The sequence below is a fragment of the Chionomys nivalis genome, chromosome 3, assembly GCF_950005125.1.
Source record: "Chionomys nivalis chromosome 3, mChiNiv1.1, whole genome shotgun sequence".
NCBI lineage: Eukaryota > Metazoa > Chordata > Mammalia > Rodentia > Cricetidae > Chionomys > Chionomys nivalis.
Genome location: NC_080088.1, coordinates 88,175,845 through 88,201,759, shown reverse-complemented (window position 1 = coordinate 88,201,759; position 25,915 = coordinate 88,175,845). Strand labels below are relative to the sequence as shown.

General features: G+C 45.7%; 1 protein-coding gene across 1 annotated transcript; it reads left to right on the top strand.

Annotated features, from left to right (window-relative positions):
* Positions 1–254: 254 nt before the first annotated feature.
* On the top strand, positions 255–25,742 carry Arpc1a (actin related protein 2/3 complex subunit 1A). The gene is made up of 10 exons (XM_057765865.1): positions 255–389; positions 6,715–6,808; positions 7,557–7,661; positions 11,428–11,650; positions 12,559–12,666; positions 17,993–18,205; positions 21,688–21,763; positions 21,933–22,126; positions 24,067–24,157; positions 25,370–25,742. Exons 2-10 carry the CDS (start codon positions 6,745–6,747, stop codon positions 25,406–25,408), a joined length of 1,113 nt encoding a protein of 370 aa, XP_057621848.1. The 5' UTR covers positions 255–389; positions 6,715–6,744; the 3' UTR covers positions 25,409–25,742.
* The last annotated feature ends 173 nt before the right edge of the window (positions 25,743–25,915 follow it).

The window sequence follows — 25,915 nt, the reverse complement described above, 5'->3', positions numbered from 1 at the left end:
ATATATATATATATATACACATATATACATACATATATATGTGTGTGTATGTATGTGTATATATGTGTGTGTGTATGTATATAATTCATCCTTAAAGAAAGGAGTAGGACTCCCACCCAGCTCCACAGGCACGCCCTAGCGCTGACAGGCGCTGCCTCACCGAACAGACCTCAGCTATTCAGACACGGCCTCCCAACGCGCGCTGAGCTCTGCGCCTGCGCCCGCCACCTGCGCGTCGCGCTGCGCAGGCGTCCTGGCCACTTCCGGGATCTGTCAGCCGCTCCCTCTGGGCCTCCCTCCTCCGTCGGCGCTCGCCGGAGCCTGTTCGCGTCGACTGACCAGAGTCCGCGAATCGTCCGCTCCGGCCCTTCGGACCGCCCCGACCCCAGGTAAGGGGCCGCAGAGCTGAGCGCCTGGCCCGGGTCTCCTCCATTTCTCGCATCTTCTATGGGACGCGGGGGCGGCGGGCCCGGGGTGCTTAGGAGTGGGGTCTCTGACTGAGGGGGCCGGGATCGCGGTTCTTCGTGGTGACCCCTGAGTCCCCGGTGCCCCCACAACACACAGATCGAGCGTTTCTGAGCGCTTTCCAGCTGCCCTCCGTCTCGGATGAGGGAATAGACAGCTTGGCCTCCGACACCCCCACAGTACCATTTGCCTCCCTTCTGTGAGCATTCACCACCATCTGTAAAATCGGTTTAGACGGGCCGACCTCCCCCGTGACTTGTCACGAGTATCTGTTCATCTCTTCAACGTCTAGGATGTTGTCTGCAGCAGCCTGTGATCCGTCAGTTATTGGGGGGACCCTCCCCAACAAGGAAAAAGCCATCTTTCCGAGTGACCTTAAGATTCTTCGGGTCCACCCCCACCTCCCGTCAAAGTTGCTCCCTTCTCTGCGTTCCTATTCATTGCATAAAGTCCTTTATGTAGGACGGCCAAAGTTCTCATTTGACTCTGTCACTTTGTCGGGTGACCCTGGGAAGGTTGATTCTCGGTGCCTCGATTTCCCCAGCTGCAGTAAGAAGATTCTTTGTCTACCTGGTTTTTATTAGGTTCAAGAGTAGCTGCTCAAATAATAAGGAAAATAAATAATAGCCATACTAATGCTTCTTAGACATTCTACGAATGCCTGCCTTCCTTGCCTTTCCTCTCTCTTTCCTTGTACTTGAAGACTAGGATTTACTTGTTTCTGGCCTCATTCAAATACTCAACACTGTTGGGAATATGGTAGGTGCTTAGTAAATTGTAGCTGAGGATCTCTGATTATAAAGTCATCTTTTGTCATGCTGTGGCTTGGGAGCCTCTCTCCTGTCTACTTGTTGCCCAATTTATTGAAATGACCTAGTTTGCCCCCTCTTTTATCGATTTTGTTTAATCTTCTTGTTTGTTTTTTGAGAGAGGGTTTCTCTGTGCAACAGCCCTGACTGTCCTGGAACTCACGCTGTAGACCAGGCTAGCCTTGAACTCACAGAGATCCACCTGCCTCTGCCTCCTGAGTGCCGGGATTAAAGGCTTGCGCCACTACATATGGCCAATTTTGATTAATCTTTTTGTTTCCATGTTGGCTTTAGGATTTCAGGTCTCAGCCAGGCGGTGGTGGCACACGCCTTTAATCCCAGCACTCGGGAGGCAGAGACAGGTGGATATCTGTGAGTTCGAGACCAGCCTGGTCTACAGAGCAAGTTCCAGGATAGGCACCAAAGCTACAGAGAAACCCTGCCTCGAAAAATCAAAAAAAAAAAAAAAAAGAAAAAAAGGAAAAAAAAAGGATTTCAGGTCTCTAGAAGTTATCAGGTTATCAGTTTAGGGTGTTTACCCTGTTAGAGGGAGTAGAGGGAGTCTTGCTCGCTGGTTCCTACCACAGAGTATCTGGGGGTCTTCTCAAGTTTATCTGCTGTACCCCAATTGGGGGATCCTTTTGGAAATTACAAACTCCCTTGGAGGATGAATGACAGTGTTTTGGTCTAAATATCTAGTGTTATGTCCAAACAGATTGGGTACAAGGGAGTGCAGAATGGTCTGCTGAAGCTGGAATTTGAAGTGAACTTGTCTGAGCATTGGTAGGGTGTGGTGACCTTGTCAGAGTACCTGGTGTTGCTGGGTTGGGTAATGTGAACGATTAGAAACTAGATGAATCACAGACTTGAAACTGACCCATCCCTCAGTGCTAGACATGGACAACAGAAGCCTGGCTTTTATTTGTTTCATTTTGTTTGAGACAGGGTCTTAGTCCTGCTTGTCCTGGAACTCACAGAGAGTCTTCTGCCCCTATGCCTTCTGAGTGCCTGGAAAAACCCGTTAAGTTCATGTCCTCACCTATGGTGCTCCCTTTTCTCTTCTTGAGCACCTGCAGTTTAGAGATTAGAATTATCAACATATGCATGAAGGTTTATTTTACTTGGTACAAAATTCAGGCTTAAAATAGCCACATGATTATAAAGGGACTTTCTGGGACCACCAACCCCCAAATCATGACATGGAGACTTATTATTAGGTTTGAATGGTCTTCCTTTGTTTAGGCTTGTCCCACTAGCTCTTATTACTTAGTTCAACCTGATTCTCTTCATCTACGTTTTGCCTCAGGGATTTTTACCTTTCTTTCATTTTGTTTGCCTTTTTTGCTTATTCCATGTCTGGCTGGCTGGTTCCTGAAGTTTCCTCTTTCTCCCTTGCTTTCTCTCCTCTTGAGCCTAAATTTCTCCTCCTACTTATTCTCTCTGCTGCCAGCCCCACCTCTCCCTCTACTGCTTAGCTGTTGTCCATTCAGGTTTCTATTAGACCAATCAGGTCCCTCAGGCAGGTAAGATGAAAGAGCAACGCATCTTTACATAGTTAAACAAATGCAGCATAAGCAAATATAACACATCTTTACATAGTTAAAGTAATATTCCACAGCAGACATGTGTGAATGTTTATTCAATTATAGAACGACTGATCTAACAAAATTAGAAGTGCAGTTGTAGAAGTAATTCTGCTGACAGCTCACCTCTTTTGGAATCTTCTATGTGCATAGAAAACTGTATAGAAGAGTGAGAAAGTCTTCCTCTGCACTTGTGTAGTTTCAGCTGTCCCTGTTCACATGGATATCCAAGCCTGCTAACCAGTTTTGTTCAGTTAACAAGTGAGCTTAACAGAGTGGAGTTTTATGCTAAATTGCTTACAGTTAGTTATATGTGTGAGCTTTGTTTCGTGGTTTGAGACAGGGTTTCTCCGTGTATATTTGGTTATACTGGAACTGTACTGAAACTAGCTTTGTAGACTAAGCTGTCCATGAACTCACAGAGATCATCCTGCCTCTGCCTCTTGAGTGCTGGCATTAAAGGCGTGCGCCACCTCGGGCCAGCTACAGTTAGTAATATTTTTTTAAAGATTTATTTATTTTATGCATGAGTGCTATCTGCATGTACACCTTTATGCCAGAAGAGGGAGTCACATCCCACTAGAGATGGTTGTAAACCACAGTATCATTGCTGGGGATTGAACTCAGGACCTCTGGAAGATTAGCCAGTACTCTTAACCCCTGAGCCATCTCTCCAGCCCCAATTAGTAGTATTTGTAACAAGCTGTTTTTAAAAGATTTATTTTTATTTGTGTGTGTATGTGGTGTGTGTGTGCGTGTGTGCACACATGCACGTGCGCTTGTAGAGGCCAAAGAGGTGTCATATCCCTTGGAACTGGAGTTAAAACAGAGATGTAAGCTGCCTGATGTGGATGCTGGAAACTTAACTTTTGTTCTCTGGAGGAACAGCAAGTGAACACTTGTTTTGTTTTGTTTTTGTGGCAGAGTTTCTCTGTGTGCCCACTTTAGTTGCTCTTAAACGTGAATTGTTGACCAGGCTGGCCTTGAACTCAGAGATCCTCCTGCCTCTGCTTCCAAAGTGCTGGGATTAAAGGCGTGCGCCACTATCCAGGGAGCAGCAAGTGCTCCTGAACACTGAACTTTCTCTCTTCCCTGCCCCCACAAGATGTTATTTTTGAGTTTAATATGTGACAAAATTAGAGTAAGCACATGAGATTTCAGAAACAAGGAGAGACTGAATGAGGTGTGCATGTAGAAGTTTTATTGTTTACTTGGAACACACACACAATTGCTCTACAGACACTGCATTTCCGTGTATAAACCAGACAGACAGACAGACAGGCATACAGACACACACACATAATTTTAAAATGTGAAAACCCCCTTTAAAAAAAAGTTAATTTATTGAGATGAAAGTCAAATTAAGGACTATGGATTGCAATTGCTTTCTAGAACATGAAAAAGGAAAAATGCAATAAGTATTTCACTCTTTTCTCCTTTTTCCTTTAGTTTTTTTTGAGACAGTCTCACGTAGCTTAGGCTGACCTTGTAGTTGCTGTATTGCTGTTAATTGAATTCCTGATCCTTTTGTCTCCACCTCCAGAGTGTTGGTTTTTACAGATGTGCACCACCACATCCAACAAAATATCTTCACTCTTGAGTAGAGTGTGTGAGGTGAAGATAGATAGCAGATGTTTTTTAGTTTTGACCTTTGGGTTCCTTGAGCAGAGTCTTCCGGCCACAGGCACTCATTTTTGCTGATGACGTGTACCTGTTGTTTGCCTCACAACCTTCTGGTGTCCCTTCCATTCATTTTCTGCTGCTGTCAGAATTCCTATCTCACTGGACATGGTGGCACGTGCCTGCAGTTCTTCCAGCATTCCGGAAGCTAAGGCAGGAGGGTTGTTAATTGAAAGCCAGCCTGGGCTACATAGTAAGACCCTATCTCAAATGAAAATAAATTAATCACAGCATTTAGGAGGCAGAGGCAGGAGGCTCTCTATGAGTTTGAGTCCAGCCTGGTCTACATAGTGAATTCCAGGACAGCCAAGGCTATGTAATAAGAAGAAAGGCCGTTTCATCACAAACAGGCGATCACTTTATCTCCTAACAGATAAGACTTGTTCTTACCTAAGGCAGTACCATTATCATAGCTAGGAAATTAAAATAATTTCATGCTGTTATATAATAATTGAGCTCAAATTCAAACTTGTTATACAGCACATGTCTTTTATGGTTATTTTTAAACATACCAATTATAATCAACTGTCTTTTTATGAAATTTGATTTTCATAGCTCTTTTGAAAGCTAGTACAGACTCTTCTTTCTGCCTCCCAAGTGCTGGGATCGCAGCTGTTTGCTGCCATACCTGGCCATGTTGCCTTTTAAGATAACCCAGGAAGTTGTTCTCTAGTGGGCATCTCTGGGAATGTTAATCTAGAGAGAGAAAGAGAGGCAGAGACAGAGTGTGTGAGTATGTATTTGTGTGTGTGTGTGTATGTGTGTGTGTGTGTGTATGTGCAATCTTGGGAATGTGCCAAGGCATGCCAGAAGTCAAAGGGCAGCCTTGGGTGTCAGTCCTTACCTTCCACCTTGTTTGAGGAGAGTCTCCTGCCTCCACCTCCTATCTCCCTGTAGGGTCACTGGGACCACAGACATGATCTTCTGTTTCCAGCTTTCCTGAGCCTTTGGGGATTGGAGCTCAGGTCATCTGGCTTACACAGCAAGCGCTTTAACCACTGAGCATCTCCAATGACCTCCATCATCTTTACTTTGTTTCTCTGTGCTGTGTAATGACTCTTCCCCCTTTATCTCCTACAAACTGAAAATGAGATCCAGAGCTTGACTGGATTTAGAGTAAATATGTTTGGTATATTTACTTCATAGTTTCATAGCTGGGTTAATGGTCTTCCAAAGTTTATCTAGGATGGTCCTGTCACGTCTTGTTATACCAACTGACTTACTGACTGACTTTCTTTTATGGCAGACTCTTACTCTGTAGCCCAGGCTATCCTGGAACTCACTATGTAGATCAAGCTGGCCTTGAACTTCCGGATTTCCTCTTGCCCTGCTTTCTGAGTGCTCTGGACTAAGGGTGTGTGCCACCACTCTTGGTCAGATTTATTTTTATTTTACAATTATTTGTATTGTATGTCTCTGGGGGTCTGTCCTTGTGAGTGCAGGTGCCTGTGGAGATCAGAAGAGGGTATCAGATCCCCTGAAACTGGAGTTACAGGTGGTTGTGAGCTGTTCATTGTGAGTACTGGGATTTGACTCTGGTTCTCTATAATAGCGATATGCATTCCTAACCACAGAGCCATCTCTTCAGCCCCCATTCTTCTTCCTTTCTTCAGTGGGGTTTGCATCCAGAGCCTTCCACATTCTAGGCAAGCATTATCCCATGGAGCTACACATACTCCCAGTCCTTTCCGTCTTGATTATCTGTTTTGTTCTTACAAGTACCCTGATGTGGATGACAAATTAAAATTATTGTTTTCAAGTTATATGCTGGTCACGTTCCAGAAGGACTGCCGAATTAGATTGCTCTGTTCCCATTTGTAGTTCCAGGTTTGATCACTTGGTCAAGGTGACGACTACCAGATTTCTTTATTATGAAGGCCTGTTTCCCTTGTAATTAGTAAGTGCCTTGTGGAGTGGTAGTTTGAGACTGATTATTCCACCCACTCTGTCACAGTCTTTAACCTGTGATTTCAGAGTCCGTTGATGACCGTTGAGAATAAATTCCACACTGGCGGTTATGGGGCTGGTTCCTAGTTATGGAATTAATGTTTGCATTGAGATTGACTCTAATGGGAGATCAATATTGTATTGAGCCCCAAATACTTTGGGTTCCTCTGACAACTTATACACTTGTAGTATGACATTTTAAGTATCTTCTTTCCTGTTGCTTAATACAGCTTTCTGACTTTTGAAAACACTTAAGAATCATGTCTCTGCATCAGTTTCTGCTAGAGCCAATCACCTGTCACGCCTGGAACAGGGATCGTACCCGTAAGTGTACTTTCAATTTGCTGCTACTTGTGGGGGGGGCAGGGGGTTAGGGTGTGTGGACACCAGAGGTGATGTGTCTTACCACCCTTTTTTTTTTTTTAATGAGACAGGTCTATCAATGAACTTGGAGCACTTCAGTTTGGCTAGCTGGCCTGCCCATGGCCACTGAGATCAGGTGTTCTGTCTGCTGAAGTTGTAGACATATGCTGCTAGACCCAGATTTTACATGGATTTGGGGGATCAAACTCAGGTCCTCCCGCTTATATGGCAAGCACATACCATCTGAGTTATATCTGTAGCCCCTCATTTTGCTTCTGTGTGCATTTTGGTTGTGGTAGCTCAGACCTGAAATCCCAACACTTGGAAAGCTGATGCAGGAGTTCGGGTATTGCCTGGACTCTGTGTATGAAAAAAAGAAGAAACTGGGACCTAGCTCAGTAGTAGGTCCTTGCAGTTTTGATCCTCTGGATTCAAACTCCAGTGCTTTTTTTTTTTTTTTTTTTAATTTATTTATTTATTTATTTATTATGTGTACAATATTTTGTCTGTGTGTATGCCTGCTGGCCAGAAGAGGGCACCAGACCTCATTACAGATGGTTGTGAGCCACCATATGGTTGCTGGGAATTGAACTCAGGACCTTTGGAAGAGCAGGCAATGCTCTTAACCGCTGAGCCATCTCTCCGGCCCAGTGCTGCAGATAATAACAACAGATGGCAGAGTGTTAACAGTTTGACTTTTTTTCTGCAGAGATTGCCCTTAGCCCCAATAATCATGAAGTGCACATCTACAAGAAGAATGGGAGCCAGTGGACAAAAGCTCATGAGCTGAAGGAACATAATGGACACATCACAGGTAATGCAGCTGCTGACTCAGTGCTGTTTCCAAGCGAAGCCCTCTCCTGTGTAAGTAATGACACATCAAGTTAAGTGGGCCTTCATGGGGGCTGGAGAGATGGCTCAGTGGTTAAGAGCACTGCCTGCTCTTCCAAAGGTTCTGAGTTCAATTCCCAGCAACCGCATGGTGGCTCACAATGGTCTGTAGTGCGATCTAGTGCCCTCTTCTGGCCTGCAGGCAGACATGCAAACAGAATACTGAGAATAATGTATACATAATAAAAAATAAATTAAAAAAAAAAAGTGGGCCTTTACATTTCAAGCCCCAGAGTGACTGACTTTTCTCTTTCCTTTCCTTCCTCTTTCTTTTCTTTTTTTCTTTTCTCTTTCTTTTCCCTCCTTTCCTCCCTTCCTTCCTTCTTCCCTCCCTCCTTTCCTCTCTCCCTCCCTCCCTCCTTAGCTCCCTCCCTCCCTTTCTTTTTTCTCAGGTTTTTTTTTTTAGACAGGTTCTCTATATGTAGTCCTGACTGTCTTGGAACTCACTTGTGTAGAACAGGCTGGTCTTGAACCTACAGAGATTGGCCTGCCTCTGCCTCCTGAGTCCTGGAATTAAAGGCAGCTAGCTAAGTTGTTCTTTATAGAATATTTGAGGGGAAAAAATAGTAACCTTAATTATATGCTTCTTGTGGCCCAGGTGGTACATAGCTCTCTTGTAGTATGTAGAGCACCGAACCTGCTGTGCAGATGGGATGAACCAGGAAAGCCAGGGCTAGACCCTATGAAGTGTGAGCACCAAAGAAAGTTGAGGTTAACTGTCTTTGCTGTGGGACACGCCTTCCTTTGTATTGTTTTAGAACCCAGAACAGCTTTCCAAAATACTGAATGAGGCTGTTGCCACAGGTTCAATCCTGGTACCCGCTAGGAAGAGAACTAACTCCCACCAGTTGTCATCTGACCTCCACGTGTGTGCCATGACAGCACAAGCCCATATGCACACACTCTGAATAGATGTAATCAAAGTTATTAAAATTGAAGCAGGAGTGATGTAGCAAACACCCATGTCAGATTACCTCCCACAACGGTTAACAGATTCTCCTGTATGAAGAAATGTCTTTGCTTCTGTAGCAGAACATTTAAAAGAGCTACAGGAATAAGGAAAGAGGTGAAGTCCTCTTGTGTGTGGTCTTTTCTGCTTTCCCAGAAAACCATCTATGACTTGTTCTGACATCATCCAGGTGTGTTGTACATGTGTGTGCTCATACATTCAGGGCATGTCTTCAGTGCTGTGGCATGAAACTGTCCTGCAGCCACTGAACCATTCATTGCCTATAGATTGCTCCTATATTTGTCTTCCTTTCTGAGAGGTGTAGCACTTGGGAGGTGGAGGCAGGAAGACGAGGTCATCCTTAGATATATAAGGAAGTTTGAGGCCAGCCTGGGCTACATGGGACTGTCTTATACTCATTAGCTCAAAGTTATTCTTGCCCAGATCAGCAAAACAAACAACAACAAAATAACAACTTAGCATGTTTTTACCTTCTTTATCCTTGGAAGTTGTTCGGCATTAGGGCTAGAGAGACGGCTCAGTAGATAAAAGTGCCTGCCACAAAAGCACGAACATGTGAGAGTTTGAATCCTCAAAAGGCAGGTGTGGGAAGTGGGCTAGACAGGCAGATCCCCAGCCAGCTGGCCATTCTAGCTGAAACAGTGTGCTTCAGGTTCAGGGAGAACTCCTATTTCAAAAAAATAGAGGAAGAGCAGTAGAGGAAGATGCCCAAAGTTGACCTCTGACCTCCATGCACATGCACAAACACAGGTGTCCAGCATCCCCATCGTGCTTCCTAACCATGCTTCCTGCTCTACCGGGTGATTAGTGTGTGATGCCCCTGAGCATTGGAGCTTCACGTGTCATCATTGCTGTCCATGACGTTGTTTCTAGTAGAGTTGGACTCTTTAGGTTCCGTTACCAATGGCTTTATGCTTAACGAATAAGGACACTCAGTTTGAATTTTAGCATCAGGAAATATTTTTAAATGAGAAAAGACAGATGAAAGGACCCTTTCCACCTTCCTCTCAAAATTTTTGAAATATTCATAACTTTTCTCCCTATGTCTTTTGAGGTCCTTTGAACTTGGACCCATTTTCTGATGGCATCTTTTAGATCTGAAGAACTTGGAAAAGACTCCAGGATTAACAGTGTTTTCTCAGCCAGGCGGTGGTGGCACACGCCTTTATACCAGTACTCGAGAGGCAGAGGCAGGAGGATCTCTGTGAGTTCGAAGCCAGCCTGGTCTACAAGAGCTAGTTCCAGGGCAGGCAACAAAGTGACACAGAGAAACCTTGTCTCGAAAAACGAAAAAAAAGAAACAGTGTTCTCTCAGACTGTCAGCCCTTCATAGAACAGAGTGTAGCATATGGCAGCATTCTGGCGTGTTCTCAGGGTTAACAACTTGATCACCTCTCTTTTTTGTTTGTTTGTTTTTGCTTTTGTTTTGTACAGGGTCTCAGGCTCTAGATGGCCAGGAACTCTTAAGAGATCTGCCTGTCTCTGCCTTCTGTGTGCTGGAATTAAAGTCTTGTGCCACCACACCTGGATGCTCAGCTACTTAAAAACATTTTTTTTAAATATTTATTTATTATGTATACAATAGTCTGTCTGTGTGTATGCCTGCAGGCCAGAAGAGGGCACCAGACCTCATTACAGATGGTTGTGAGCCACCATGTGGTTACCGGGAATTGAACTCAGGACCCTTGGAAGAGCAGGCAATGTTCTTAACCACTGAGCCATCTCTCCAGCCCCCACTTAAAAACTTTTTTTTTTTTTTTTTTTGATTTTTCGAGACAGGGTTTCTCCGTAGCTTTTGGTTCCTGTCCTGGAACTAGCTCTTGTAAACCAGTCTGGCCTCGAACTCACAGAGATCCGCCTGCCTCTGCCTCCCGAGTGCTGGGATTAAAGGCGTGTGCCACCACCGCCCGGCACTTAAAAACATTTTTATAGACTAAGAAGACTCAGTGGATAAAGTGTGAGGTCTGGAATTCAGGTCCTCAGAACCCACAGAATGCTGGGCAGGCTGCTGCCCATAATCCTAGCTCTGAAGGAAAGAGTCATGCTTGCCAGCACAAGCTAGGTAGTTAGACCATCAGGAACTGACCACCTATGAGTTTAGTGAGATCCTGCCTCAATAAATAAAGGTAGAGAATGTTCAAGATGACTACTTCAGGCCTCCACAGGCACATGGAACATGTCCAAAGACGTATGCAAAAACAAAGCAAACCCAAAACTATTTTATTATAGAAATCTTTTTTATCACAGCTTTTAATTAAATAATTTTTTTTAATTTATGCCCCAACAGCAGTTTTCCTCCCTTCTCTCCTGTTCCCTCCCTGCTTATTATAGAAGTCTAAAGTGATTTAAAAAGAGAAGTGGCTAGGCATTGTGGCACCTATAGTCCAACTCTAGGAGGCAGAGGCAGAAGTGTCAAGAGTTTAAAAGTATCCTCAGCTTCATAGTGAGTTCAAGGCCAGTCTTGGCTTCTTGACATCCTGTCCCAAAAGAAACACAAAAATCCCCAGTTCTGTTCTAGCTGGCTTCGTAAGGATCCCGAGTCCTCCTGGACACCTGGGAGGGAAACGGCCTTGGTGTTCTGTGAGATGACAGCTGTAGATGGGAGAGACATGGGAGGAACCCAGCAGGCCAATGCTACGCCATATCCAGTTCCCACTGCCAGTAGTCCAGTCCCTTGTCATTGGCCGGGTGCAGCAAGTGACCTGTGCCTCACTTGCAGGTATTGACTGGGCTCCTAAGAGCGACCGCATCGTCACCTGTGGGGCAGACCGGAACGCCTATGTCTGGAGTCAGAAAGACGGCATCTGGAAGCCTACCCTGGTGATCCTGAGGATTAACCGCGCAGCCACTTTTGTGAAGTGGTCCCCACTGGAGAATAAGTTTGCTGTGGGGAGTGGGGCCCGGCTCATCTCTGTTTGTTACTTTGAGTCTGAAAATGACTGGTGAGCAACATTGCGTCCTCTCTTTCCTCTCTGTATAGCCCATGCTTGGATGGCTGTGCTCTTGGGACTTGTTAAGGCTCTATGCTTCGCTGCAGTGGCCCCTCTCTGGCCAGAAAGTGGTTTCTCCCTTTGAATTCCTCCTCACAGAATAAATGCTGTTCTTCCTATGCACACGACTTAGTTCCGACATCTTTTCTTTTAATCTTCCTTTTTCCTCTCTTCTCCTTCCCTTCCCTTTTCACTTCCCTACTTCCTTTTTTCTGTTACTTCCTCCCTCCTTCATTCCCTCCTTCAGTTTCTTCATTTCCATCCTTCCCATTCCTGCCCCCAACTTTTTTAAATAGGAAATTTAATTATACAGGAAACATTTCCTCCTGGCTGAGTTTCGACCACAGTAACTGTTTAATGTTGTGTTCCTTGAGAGATTGTCCCCTATGTAGGTAAATTAGACCTTAATGCCATCTCAGATGAGGTCTTTGAAAATAAGTTGTGTATTCTGTGACGTTTCATCAGGCCGCATGTGGTGCACACACCTGTAATCCTAGCATTCAGGAATTTGAGACCAGTCTGAGCTATGTAGCAAGTTCAAGGTCAGTCTGAACTTTGTATGGGAAGCTCTTGTCTAACAAAGAGCAAGCATGTGGATTGTAGTTAGCCCATAAAAAAGGACTCAGGTATACATCAAAGGACATCAGAGAAATCATTAGAACATTACAAATAATTGGGCTTACAGAACTTATTTCAATAAATGTAGCTAACATTTCTTGTGGATTCCAGAATTTAAGCTATATTTATAAATGTATATGTAGTTTAGCTATTCGATTTGAATTGGGTTTATTGGGTGGCTTGGAAAATGTTACAATTTTTGTTTGTGAGGACAATGTAAACTAGTTTTTCTCTTTTCTTAGGTGGGTGAGCAAGCACATTAAGAAGCCAATTCGTTCCACAGTCCTCAGCTTGGACTGGCATCCCAACAACGTTTTGCTAGCTGCAGGTTCATGTGACTTCAAGTGCAGGTGGGAATAAGTGAACACTGAGACTTTGCTTTGACAAGTGTCCGTGGGGTTCCTTTCTTCCCAAGGCTCTATAATAGCACTGTGAGGGACTCAATAATGAGGGGAACTTGTGGGCTGGAAAAGGAGCTGGGGGTTGGGGGTGTGGCTCAGCAGGAGAGTGTTTGCATAGCTTGTACAAAACTCTGGGTCCCATCCCCCAGCACTTTGTAAGCCAGGCATGATGCTGCATGTCTGTAACCCCAGCAGTCTGGATGTAGAGGCACGGAGATCAGAAGTTCATGGTCATCCTTAGCTACATAGTAAGTTTGAGGCCAGCCTAGGTTGTATGAGACCCTATCTCAAGAAAGAGAGGGAAGGAGATGGAGGAAAGCAAGCAGGTGAGCTAGTGAACTGATGCATAGTGATTAAAAGAACAAGTAGCAGAGGCAGTGATGGATGTGGCCCTGGAATAAGCAGGGGCTGCAGCAGGTCAGCCAGGCCAGACTGTTTAGGCAGAGTGTCAGTAGTTCCGAGTGCAGGAGTAACCCGTGTTGTGTCCATCTGTCTGTCTCTCTCTTTCAGCCTGTCTTTCTCAGTTTTATTTTTTAAATAGATTCATTTCATTTATCTGTATACATATATGTATGTGTGTCTGGCAAAAGCCAGAAGAGGATTCCACAGGATCTAGAGTTATAGGTAGTTGTGAGTCCCTGATACAGGTGCTGGGAACCCAACTCCAGTCCTTTTCAAGAGCAGCAGATGCCCTTCACCACTGGGCCATTTCTCCAGCCCCATTTCTTGTCTTGTTTTTTTTTTTTTTTTTTTTTTTTTGGATTTTCAAGACAGGGTTTCTCCGTACCTTTTTTGGTTCCTGTTCTGGAACTAGCTCTTGTCTTGTTTTGTTTTAAAAGATTTATTTATTTAGTATGTATAGTGTTCTATCTGCGGGTAGGCATTCAGGCCAGAAGAGGGTGCCAGATCTCATTACAGATGGTTGTCAGTCACCGTACAGTTACTGGGAATTGAACTCAGGACCTCTGAAGAGCAGCCAGTGCTCTTAACTGCTGAGCCATCTCTTCAGCCCTTATTCCTCAGTTTTTGATGGGACAAGAAGTTTGATACATGGACTTGTGTAGCCTCTGTTGCTCTGGAGCTCATCATCCTTCTTTGCCTTCCCCTTGTGCTGAATTACGAGCTGCACCTTCGTGCCTGCCAGCCCATCTTTCTTTTTTTTTTTTGGTTTTTCGAGACAGGGTTTCTCTGTGGTTTTGGAGCCTGTCCTGGAACTAGCTCTTGTAGACCAGGCTGGCCTCGAACTCACAGAGATCCGCCTGCCTCTGCCTTCCAAGTGCTGGGATTAAAGGCGTGCGCCACCACCGCCCGGGGCCAGCCCATCTTTCTTGACCACAGTTTCAAATCTTTTTTTTGTTCGTTTGTTTTTTTGTTTTTTTGTTTATTGAGACAAGTAGTTCTGACTGTCCTAGAATTCACTTCATAAACCAGGCTGGCCTCAAACTCACAGACATCCACCTGCCTCTGCCTTCTGAGACTAAAGGTGTGAGCCACCGCCACCCAGCAGCCAGTTCCTCATTTTGTATCCTAGACCACAGACTACAGACTACAAAGTGAACCTGAGATTAACCAAATGTCCTGAATCATGAACTTTGTGCTGCCGAGCTGTTACTGCACTGGCTTTTCCAGTTACAGTGTTTCTCATTAGCCTGTGGCTAGGTGGGATGGAATTGCTTTTTGAAAGTTGTTCTTTGCCGGGCGGTGGTGGCGCACGCCTTTAATCCCAGCACTTGGGAGGCAGAGGCAGGCGGATCTCTGTGAGTTCGAGACCAGCCTGGTCTACAAGAGCTAGTTCTAGGACAGGCTCCAAAACCACAGAGAAACCCTGTCTCGAAAAACCAAAAAAAAAAAAAAAAAAAAAAAAAAAAAAGAAAGTTGTTCTTTGCCAGGCAGTGGTGGCACACACCTTTAATCCCAGCACTCAAGAGGCAGAGGCAGGCAGATCTCTGTGAATTCAAGGCCAGCCTAGTCTACAGAGCAGGTTCTAGGACAGCCAGTGCTGTTACACAGAGAAACCCTGTCTTGAAAAACTAAAAAAAAAAAAAAAAAAAAAGAAAAAAAAAGAAAAAAATAATTTATCAGGTAGCAAAAAGAAAAAAGCAAATAATTACTGTTTTGTGTTGACTCTTGGGTGGCAAAGTTGAGACACACCCGTGTTCAGTACCTATGTGAAAAATTTCTAGAAAACTTGGCCAGAGATTTATATTTTAAAACAATAGGGTTTAATTACAAAACAAAACAGAAAACAGGGCTGGTGTGGCTCAGTGGTAGAGCCCCTGCCTAGAATCCCCCAGTGAGGGGCTGGGGTGTGGCTCAGTGGTAGAGCTCCTGCCTGGCATGTAGGAAAGCCCAAAGCCCAGTCTTCAGCACTGCCATAAAGAAAAAAAAAAGATGGCGTTATAGTAGTCTAGGAACTTTATGTTCAGGAATTTGTTAGCTGTTTTTTATACAGAGTCATCCTAGCTCCCTTGGAAAACAAGACAAGATCATAGTGTCTGGACGTGTTGGCAGGTGACTACAACTCCACACACAGATGTCCTTATCCTTCTAGAGCCTCCGCTGCCACTGTCAAACTGGCGTTGGGCTTAGGGGAACAGAGTTCTTTTGGGCAGTCTTAAGATGTAGTTTGCCCCTTCTAGCTAGGCTACCTTTGACTTCTGGTCTTCTGCCTTAGCCTCCTGAGGCTGGAGTTATGGACGGGCACTCACCACACAGGCTCAGATGTTTTACTAAAGAGAAGAGGGGTCAGGAGAGACTGGAAGGCAGATTCCAGCTGTTCTTTGTTATTAGTAGCCCTGAAAGTCCAGCTCTCAAGGCTACTCCCAGAGTTTGAAGAAAAGCTTCACAGTGTAGCAGAACTAAACTTAAACGTTTTTCTATCTGAGTGATAAGGAATAAATTCACACACGTGCTGTTTGGGTCATGTTCTTTATTTTTCTGTCCTTTAATTTTCTTCTAATTCTTTCTAGTTCTCCTTTGTTCCAATTCTTTCTTGCTTCTTTGTTCACCTAGCTTAAATACATTTTTTTTTTTTTTTTTTTTTTTTTTTTGGTTTTTCGAGACAGGGTTTCTCTGTGGCTTTGGAGCCTGTCCTGGAACTAGCTCTGTAGACCAGGCTGGTCTCGAACTCACAGAGATCCGCCTGCCTCTGCCTCCCGAGTGCTGGGATTAAAGGCGTGTGCCACCATCGCCCGGCTTTAAATACATTTTTTACAGGAGGCTTGAGGCAATAAGAAAAAAGTTACAAAAAAAATTTTTTTTTTTTTTTGATTTTTCGAGACAGGGTTTCTCTGTGGCTTTGGAGCCTGTCCTGGAACTAGCTCTTGTAGACCAGGCTGGTCTCAAACTTACAGATCTGCCTGCCTCTGCCTCCCGAGTGCTGGGATTAAAGGCGTGCGCCACCACCGCCCGGCTAAAAGTTACAAAAATTATATGTCATTTGTCATAGCATATTCCTTGGGTAAATGATAAGGACAGAGCTGTTTACCATGGCAACACAAGGTTTCATGGGTTTTGGGGTAAGACTTTGACTGGAGGCTAGGGGCACAGTGCCCAGTGCGACATGCTGCAAGACATAGTTCTTCCTCAGCCAGACTTGGAAAGAAAAGAATTTGCATGATTTTTTAGGTTGCTTTTTGTTAATAACCTTGGTTCAACATCTGCAACTCTGGCCTTGTGTATATCTGTAAAGTTTTTAACTTATGATCTGTTTACAGAAACAGTCTAGTTTGAACTTTCTCTGAGGTAAAAATGAGTTAATTGTGTATAGTTTGAGTAAAAGGAACAAAGTAGACTTAAGTGTCTTACAGTTCTCGTGCGACGATAGATCTAGTGAAGCATATTTTAGTATATTTTCTATATATCAGAAGCATACAGTTAATGAGAAGTCATCTTTCTGACCATCCACAGATATATGTGCCCATAATATTGTGATGCAGTCATGAGATTACATATACATATTATGTGAGATTGCACACTACAGTGCAAGTATTGGGAAGATACCAAAGCTGCTTTTGCACATGTAAAATTACAGACAGGAGCAACAGTTTCCAGAGTCAGTGGTCCTGCAAACCTTGCCTGAATGGGATTCTCCTCCATCAGAGGATCATTCCTCTGGAGGGTTGACCTCTGAACACTAGCTGTCACCTGCTGTATATTCCCACGGCCTCTGATACTTTGTCCCTCCTCTTCCTAAGTCTGGGCTAAAACACATTACATACAGCTGTGGGGAACTAGAGACAAGGAGTTGGAAAGAGACTGAGGACTTCGGCTGTAAAAATTCCACGTTTTATTTCTCTCTGTGTGGTATATGCATGTGTTCATGTGGGCACATGTGTGGAGACCAGAGTTAACTTCAATTACTGTCCTCTCTCTCCACCTTATTTTTTGAGTCAAAGTCTCTCACTGAACTGGGTGTTTTATGTTTCAGCTAGACTGAGCCTCCAGGATCTGTTTCTACCCTGCTCAGTGCTTGGGTTACAGGTGCATGCTGCCATACCCAGCTTTTTATGTGGGTGATGAGGATCCAAGCATAACGTTCTCATACTTGTTCAGCAAGCACTTCACTGATTGGTCGTCTCCCTGGCTCCCCCATCCCCTGCCCCTTTTTGGAAGATGTAGTCTTACCAGAGAGTTCTGACTGACCTTGAACTCAGAGAGATCCTCCTGCCTCTGCTTCCTGAGTACTGATATTAAAGATATGCCCTGCTCATTTTACCAGCTCATTCATCTGTCTTTAAGTGAGTTGATATCTGGCTTGTTTAGAGTAGCGGCAGCTTCCTCTCCTGCCACTGACTGTGGGCCTCTTGGAGTGTGTGCTGAGGCTGGTGCTGTAGGAGGCAGCAAAGGGTGCTTTGCTGTGAGTACAGTCTGACGTGGAGTGACAGCACCACCTCCTCACTGTGGCTTTCAGCCCCTCAACCCTTCTATGTCTGGAGCCACTTGTGGATCTGAACTTGCCCATTGTGCCTTGTTCCCTTTCAGGCCAACCCCTCCATTCTGCATTGCCTCCAGTAGCTGCCAATGACCCTTTTTTTGTTTTTTTAAAAATAATTTATTATGTATACAGTGTTCTGCCAGTGTGTATGTCTGTATGCCAGAATAAGGCACCAGATCTCATTACAGATGGTTGTGAGTCACCACGTGGTTGCTGGGAATTGAACTCAGGACCTCTGGAAGAGCAACCAGTACTCTTACCCTCTGAGCCATCTCTCCAGCTCCATATTCACACATTTTCATTTGTTTCTTTCTTTATTTCCTATGTTTTGAACAACAGAGTGTTTTCTGCCTACATCAAAGAGGTGGATGAGAAGCCAGCCAGCACTCCCTGGGGCAGCAAGATGCCTTTTGGTCAGCTGATGTCTGAATTTGGTGGCAGTGGCACCGGCGGCTGGGTGCATGGGGTCAGCTTCTCTGCCAGTGGGAGCCGCTTGGCCTGGGTCAGCCATGACAGCACTGTGTCTGTTGCTGATGCTTCAAAAAGTGTGCAGTGAGTATTTGCCTTGCAGGTGGAAGGTGGAACATTCCATGAAAGCTCTCAGCAGCACACTAAGGCCACTTTCCTAGTATCTTTTGAGCACCCAAACAGCTGTAGCTGCCTTTAAAGTTATAGGCAGGTGGGTGTTAAATACCTGTTGGGAGACTTGAAGGAGTTGGGACTTCCTTCCAGGAACACTTCTTGGTAAAAGTACTGGTAATGTCCCTTTGAAGACCCTCCTGGTGTGCTGTTAATAAGGGTGCCTTTGGAATAGCCAGGTTATTCTGTGTCTTGTGAGCCTTTACCAGGGGAGGTGTGAACAAGTACCTCCTCCCCTGAGGCAGTGTGCATACAGCAACCAAAGGATGATCCTACTGAGGTCCAGCTTCCCAGGCAGTGAGCTTCCTGGGCTTAGGCACAGAGCGTGGGCGACTCCAAAGCAGATAACAACATTCAGCAGTCTCATCTGCCAGGGATGACTTGTCCATAGAGGCATAGATGGGATTCCCCCACTTTACCTAGCCCTCCACACTCAGTAGACTCTAGCCTCTCCCTAGACTACCTGCAGCTAGGGCAGAATTGTATACAGCTAGCTGAGAGGCACAGGATAGAGCAGCTGGGACCCCAGGTGAGGGTCCAGTAACTCTGCCCCCTCCTATGAGGCAGTGCCAACAGGCTTGACCTTGAGGGTCTCTGGAAAATAGTCACAGATTCTCTGATGAAGATGAAGGCTGTTAGGCTTGGAGGACAGCACTAATAAGTCTGTGATTGTTTCCTAATGTCAGTGTTACCTACCATCCTTAAGGGAAATCCCAGTGAGGTATGGTGGCACATACTTAAAGCACTCAGGAGGTAGAGGCAGGAGGATGAGTGCAAGGCCAGCCTGGGTTACGTACTGAGACCCTTTCTCAGTAAATAGGACTGAGTCTGTTGAACCTGCGTGGTATGCACACACCTTCAATTCCTTTCCCTTACACCACCCAAAAAATAGAAAGGCGATCCATTCTTATTCCACACGGTTGGAGAACAATGCTGCCTTCATGCTATTTGGGAAGTCTGCTGGAAGAACCCAAATTGCAATGACTCATTCGTGAGGGAGTCACCCCCTCAGCCTTGAAGCACTATCAGATATGGGAGTAAGTTTGCTCAGTAGCAGAGGAAGAAGCCTGGAGATTCCTCTTAGGAATCCATTTCTTGCTGTGAGCCCTTCCCCATGGTAGCTGAGGAAAGTTCATTGTGACAGTCTCCAGACTGGCCACTCTGTGTCATGGGGGGAGGCACAAAACATGACATTGCAGAGGTGACATTTTCTCTCCTAAGCTGAATTACTATAGGAATTCTTTTGTGAAAGCTCACCCTTGTTAAAAATAATGTTTGGAACTTGCTATGTATCCTGGACTGGTGTCAAGCTTATGATCCTCCTGCCTTAGCCTCACAAATAAATGTAGTTTTTTTTTTTTAAGTATATATTTATTATGTATACAGTGTTCTGTCTGCATGTATGCCTGCAGGCCAGAAGAGGGCACCAGATCTCATTACAGATGGTTGTGAGCCACCATGTGACTGCTGGGAATTGAACTCAGAACCTCTGGAAGAGCAGTCAATGCTCTTACCCTCTGAGCCATCTCTCCAACCCGAAATGTAGTTTTATAAGCTAGGCATGGTGGTACTAGCCTTGAATTCCAGCGTTCAGGAAGCTGAGGCAGGAGGGCCATGAGTTTGAGGCCAGCCAGGGCTATCTTAAAGACTCTCAAAACAGCCGGGCGGTGGTGGCGCACGCCTTTAATCCCAGCACTCGGGAGGCAGAGGCAGGTGAATCTCTGTGAGTTCGAGGCCAGCCTGGTCTACAGAGCTAGTTCCAGGACAGGCTCCAAACCACAGAGAAACCCTGTCTCGAAAAACCAAAAAAAAAAAAAAAAAAAAAAAAAAGGATTCTCAAAACACCAAACATGTGAAACTGGGGAGATGGCTCAGTGGGTAAAGGTGACTGATGACCTGGGTTTGGTCCCTGGAGTCCATCCACTTCGTGGAGGAAGAGACTGACTACCACAAGTTGTCCTGTCACTGCACACATTCTATGATGCACATGCACTCAAATATGCATACATATGTGCGTTCGCATTTAGTCTTTTTACTTTGAGTGGTATTTAATGGCAGTGCTGGTTCTGGATTGGCTGTTGAAGCACTGCGGCTCTCAGCACTTGTTACTGTTGCGTGTCTCCTCTGCACTCATTCTCCCTGGTAAGCTGACTGTTTCAGCTCTGTCCACTCCACCCCTCCCCTTCTCTAGTGTAAATATGCCACAGCTTGAGCTTCTGATAATGTGTTAGTCCTTTAATTCTATAGCTGCTTGATTAAGGGGCCTCCTGAGACACAAGCACTTAGCTGTTCTATGAGGTATGTGGATGTGTTCTGGGACAGGGTCTTTTTGAGCCAGGCTGTCCTCAAGCTCACTATGGCATTTAGACTAGGCTGTCACCCCAGGTCCACCTGCATCTGCCTCCCAAATGCTAGTATTATAGGTGTGTACCAACCACCTTTCCAAAATGCATCCTGTAGTCTGGGGATGTGACTCAGTGGGTAAGAGCCATTTACAAGGATCTGAGTTTAAATTCCCAACACCCATGTAAAAGTCAGTCATGACCATGTGCCTGTGACCACAGCATTGAGGGCAGAGGCAGACAGACCCTGGGAATTTGCTGGCCAGCCTGTAAGCCAAAACATTGAGCTTCTGGTTCAGTGAGAGATCCTTCCTGAGGGTTTCAGACAGAAGAAGATAGAGCAGGACATCAGGTGCCCTGCCCTGGCTGCCACATGTTCCAGCTTTCACGTTTACAGTAGGAACATTTATCAGTAGGTGTTTTTCTGCCACAACTGGTTATGCACATCTGTACACGTGTGTACACACACACACACACACGGCTGTTGAGTGTGAGCTGGCTAAGATGAAGAGTCATCTCATAGTGGTGGCTCTCACAGGGCATGGCTGTCAGCAAGGGTCTCTGTAGTGCCAGCAGCTGACTGCACTCACCAGCAGGAATGACGGCAAGAGCTGTGGTGGGTAAGAAAGGAAAAGCCATTGTAGGCAGAGGCAATGGTCAGAGCCAAGGTTTGAGGACTTAAAACCTTGGATGGACAAGGCAGAAAGGAAGGACTCCTTGGGGGCCATGAATAGCAATGCCTTAGCAACGGGCAGGGCAAAGGCTAGAGAGAGCCAGTCCTTGACTTTTATCTGATTGATTGATAGAGAGCTAGGGGTCAAACCAGGGCCTTGCAAGTGTTATATTCCCAGCCTCAAGGCCTCAGTTCCTGAAGGTCACTTTGGGGTCACCTCATGTTTAAGATTCCTGCAAGGAGAGGTCAGGGGGCTCTTTTTAGAGAAGTGTTGGCTGGTACAGCAGAAACCACTGTGAGAATGGGGTCTTTGTTGTCCTCTGTCTGTGAAGAAGCCATGGGCTGTGGTTCCCCAGTGTAACAAGTGTTCTTGTGTTCAGGGTTTCTACTCTGAAAACGGAGTTCCTGCCACTGCTGAGTGTGTCGTTCGTCTCAGAGAACAGCGTTGTGGCCGCTGTAAGTATCTGTTGTCCTTGCAGTGTGCCACGTGCATCTCCAAGCCAGGAATAATGCATGCTCTGTGACAGGCACAGAGCACACTCCTTCAGAGAAAGAGTGACTGGGAGCACTCTTCTGGGGTTGGCAGTGGGCAGGGCTCTCTGGACTGACTGACCTTCCATTTCAGGGCCACGACTGCTGCCCGATGCTATTTAACTATGACGACCGTGGCTGTTTGACCTTTGTGTCCAAGCTAGATGTCCCAAAACAGAGCATCCAGCGCAACATGTCTGCCATGGAACGCTTCCGCAACATGGACAAGAGAGCCACAACTGAGGACCGCAACACAGCCTTGGAGACGCTGCACCAGAACAGCATCACGTAGGTGTCACCAGTTGCCTGGAGCCAGGACACTGGGCTTCTGTAAAGAGGTGGCTGGCCAAGGTGCCCACTCCTTGTCATTTCATTACAGAAGCCCTCTGTGCTGCAGGCCCCAGCTCCCTGAAGGAATGAGGGCAGTGCTAAGCCTGTGCTTCCCACCTAAGGGCTTATTGTAACAGAGAAGAGTTGGCTGGACGTGGTACCCAGGCCTTTAATCCCTCCGTTAGGAGGCAGAGGCAGGTGTGAATCTGTGAATTCAAGACCAGACTGGTCTACATAGCCTACATAGTGAGTTCCAGGAGAGCCAAGACTGCATGGTGAAACCCTGTCTCAGCAACAAAAAGTGAGCTGCCACCACCTCATCATTGTGCCTTCAAGATGCTGTTAGCACCAGGCATGCAGAAGGAGGAGTGTGACCCCTATCAGAGAAGGCCTGGCTGGCTAGTAGTCTCCCAATGTGTGTGGGAGGTAGGTTCATGCTGGGCATGGTGGCACAGACCTGTAGTCCCAATACCTTGGGAGGCTGAGGCAAGAGTGCCAACAAGATGGCTCAGTGGATAAAGGTGCTTGCTGCCAAGCCTGACAGATTGAGTATGCTCCCAGAACCTACATGGCGAAAGGAGAGCACTGACTCCCGGAAGTTGTCCTCTGCCATCCATGCACACAGGCAGCTAGCTGAAGAAATAGTAACGGGTGGAAAGCCATCCCCAGCTCCTAGGCTGCACACGTAGTCCTTTGCTGTAGTGTACTGTGTCCTTAGAGGGCAGACTCTCGTCTGGACATTTGAGATGGGAGAGAAGCTGCATCTTGGAAGGTTTCCACATGATTAGCTCACGCAGGTTGTTTCCCTTATCTGCTGGGCTCTGCTGGAATCTGGAGGAGTGACTGCCTGCTGCTGGCGTTGTGATGAGTCAATTTATTTGTGTATTCTTTGGTGTTTAGGACTTGGGACTGCACTCAGGACCTAAGACTTGCTAGGCAAGCACTCCACCACCAAGGCACAGCACCTGCCCTTATAAAGACAGATTTAAAATGCAAGGGAGGCGTTGGGCCTTGTGCCCTGGCTGTCCTGGAAGGTTGATTTGAAAGGGCTTGTTGGAGACCAGTTGGCTTCAGTCCTGCTCTGGTCACGCCTGTATCTGAAAAATCAAAACAGTTCCTTACATCTGCATCACTACTGAGTCCCTGCCCTGTTGTACCATCACATGCTGTGAGGCCACTGTCTCTCCTTCTGGTCTCCTCTTTCAACTTTTGCCTTTCTCTGACGTTCAGTAACAAAATCCCCCCCCCCACACACACACACACAACCTATACAGCACCTTGGCTGGCCTGGAGCTTGCTTTGTATACCAGGCTGGTCTGTAATTCACATATCTGATGACCTCTGTCTTTTGAGTGCTAGGATTAAAGGCATGTGCCAACATGTGCGCCCCCCCCCCCCATTTTTGACATAGGATTTCATGTAGCTTAGGTTGGTCTCAGACTCACTAAATAGGCTGGGGTAGGGGATTGGGGGGAATAGGTGGGTAGAGGATTGCTGTGTTACTGAGGATGGCCTTAAACTTATCTTCTACCTCTACCTTCCAAGTGCTAGGTAGGGTACATAGGCATAGGCATGTACCAACATACACAATTGATGTTAATGGTGATCCAACCAGGACCTCTGCCAACTGAGCCACATCTCAAGCTAGTAAGGGCCCTCACCTCCTCCTGTTTTGAGACAGGGTCTTGCTATGTCACTTTGATGAATCTTGAATTTGAGCCCAACTATCTTTGGGATATTTTCTGACTCTGACTGTTATGGCCCAATGCCGATGGACATGTTACTATTTGAGAGTAAGAAGTAAGTGCATTTCCTTTAGTGGACCTTACAGTAAGTGAAGAGGATTGGGCTCACTTCCACACAGACCTCACAATCTCTTGATTTTGCTTTTCTTTTAGTCAGGTGTCTATTTATGAGGTGGACAAACAAGACTGTCGAAAATTTTGCACTACTGGCATCGATGGAGCCATGACAATTTGGGATTTCAAGGTATTTCTTCTTGATACTGGTTTATGCAGCATTGGGAGTGGAACCCAGGGCCTCAGACTTGTTAGGAGAGCTCTCTTCTACTGTACTACCCTAGCCCTTGATTTCCAAGTGTTTCTACTCTACATGATTGTGCTCAAACTCTTCCTAAAAGAAAGATTTCTTCCTTCAGTGTATGGAAGCAGCACTGGCCCCAGATCTTTAAGCATGAGGGGGACCACCATTCCTAGTGGGTGGTTGATGTCTCCTAAATAGTATTTGATTTCAAGAAACCTTGAATGCCATCGTTGAGACAGGCCCTGGGCTGGCCACTAGCTTACATTTCTATGTGTAGACTGATTTTCATAGTTTACAGAAATTTATTTAATAAATACAACTAGCATGGAGCTCATTCCTGTAATACCTACACTTGGGAAGCTGAGGTAGAAGGATTGTTTTGAATTTGATGCCAGTCTGTGCTAGAGAATAAGACCTTGCTCCCCCAACCCCCAAATAATGCAGTGAGCTGAGAAGATGGAACACACACACAACCACACACAGCATGTATGGTAGTACAAGAATAGTATAGGGGTCTAGAGTGATGGCTTGGCAGTTCACCACCAAATGTAACTCTAGTTCTAGCATCCAGTGCCCTCTTCTGACCTCCACAGACATCAGGCACACATGTGACAAATATACATGCATTCAGGCAAACTTTATACACATAAAAATACATAAGTGAATCTTTGAAAAAAAGTACGTAGTGATGCACATTTTTAATCCCAGCACTCAGGAGTCAGAAGCAGGTGGATCTCTGTGAATTTGAATTCAGCTTGGCCTGGTCTACAGAGCGAGTTCAGGACAGCCAGTACTACACAGAGAAACCCTGTATCAAAAAAAAAAAAAAAGAAAGAAAGAAGGGAGGGAGGGAGGGGGGGAGGAGAGAGAGAGAGAGAGAGAGAGAGAGAGAGAGAGAGAGAGAGAGAGAGAAAGAAAGAAAGAAAGAAAGAAAGAAAGAAAGAAAGAAAGAAAGAAAGAAAGAAAGGAGTGAGATGGTGTGAGCCCATTGGGAACAGAGATGTCCAGGCCTGGGGAACCAGCCTGGAGCCAAGGTCTGGAGAGTACAGGATGAGGAAGGTCGGCTTGTGTACCTGCCAGGGAGGGGTGCAGCAGTGTGGCACCTCAGGAAACGGGCAGCAAATCCTCAGGACTGACCAATGTTCTGCTTTTCTCAAGACTCTGGAGTCTTCCATCCAGGGCCTCCGGATAATGTGAAGCTGCGTGAGCCTCTGCCACCCAGCACGAGGAACAGACGGGGCTGCGCACACTCTGCCGTTGGCATGCTGGTGAGGACCGCCGGCCCATGGAAACACTGTCAAACTATCAAGCAACTAGCGTGTGTTCGTGTGGATGTTGTGGGTGAAGTGTGGGTTTAAAGACAGCAGGGGTTTCTTTTTTGTTTTTTCTTTTCATTTTGTTTTGATTTTGCTATCTCATTCCATTTTTGACCAAAGCTTCTCTTTAAGTAGTTTATTATGGAAGATTGTCACACTAACTTAAAGGGTAAGGGAAGTGTGTATTGTCTGCTAAAAAATTAAAAACCCAAGTGCGCAAATGTGTTTTTTTTTTTTTTTTTCCCTTTCATACTATTTGTGGTGTTAGTGGGACAGATCCATCTTCATTAGGTTAGTTCATTTTTAGGGTCAGGCCCTAGACTTCAGGTCCCAAAACTGCACTGTCCTCTACAACGTTCAACCAGGGAGAAGTAGTTATTGAGGGCTG

Coding starts and splice junctions, on each gene's coding strand:
- Arpc1a (XM_057765865.1), top strand. CDS start 6,745: ATGTCTCTGCATCAGTTTCTGCTAGAGCCAATCACCTGTCACGCCTGG. Junction 7,662..11,427: donor ACATAATGGACACATCACAG/GTAATGCAGCTG, acceptor CCTCACTTGCAG/GTATTGACTGGGCTCCTAAG. Junction 24,158..25,369: donor TGACAATTTGGGATTTCAAG/GTATTTCTTCTT, acceptor GCTTTTCTCAAG/ACTCTGGAGTCTTCCATCCA.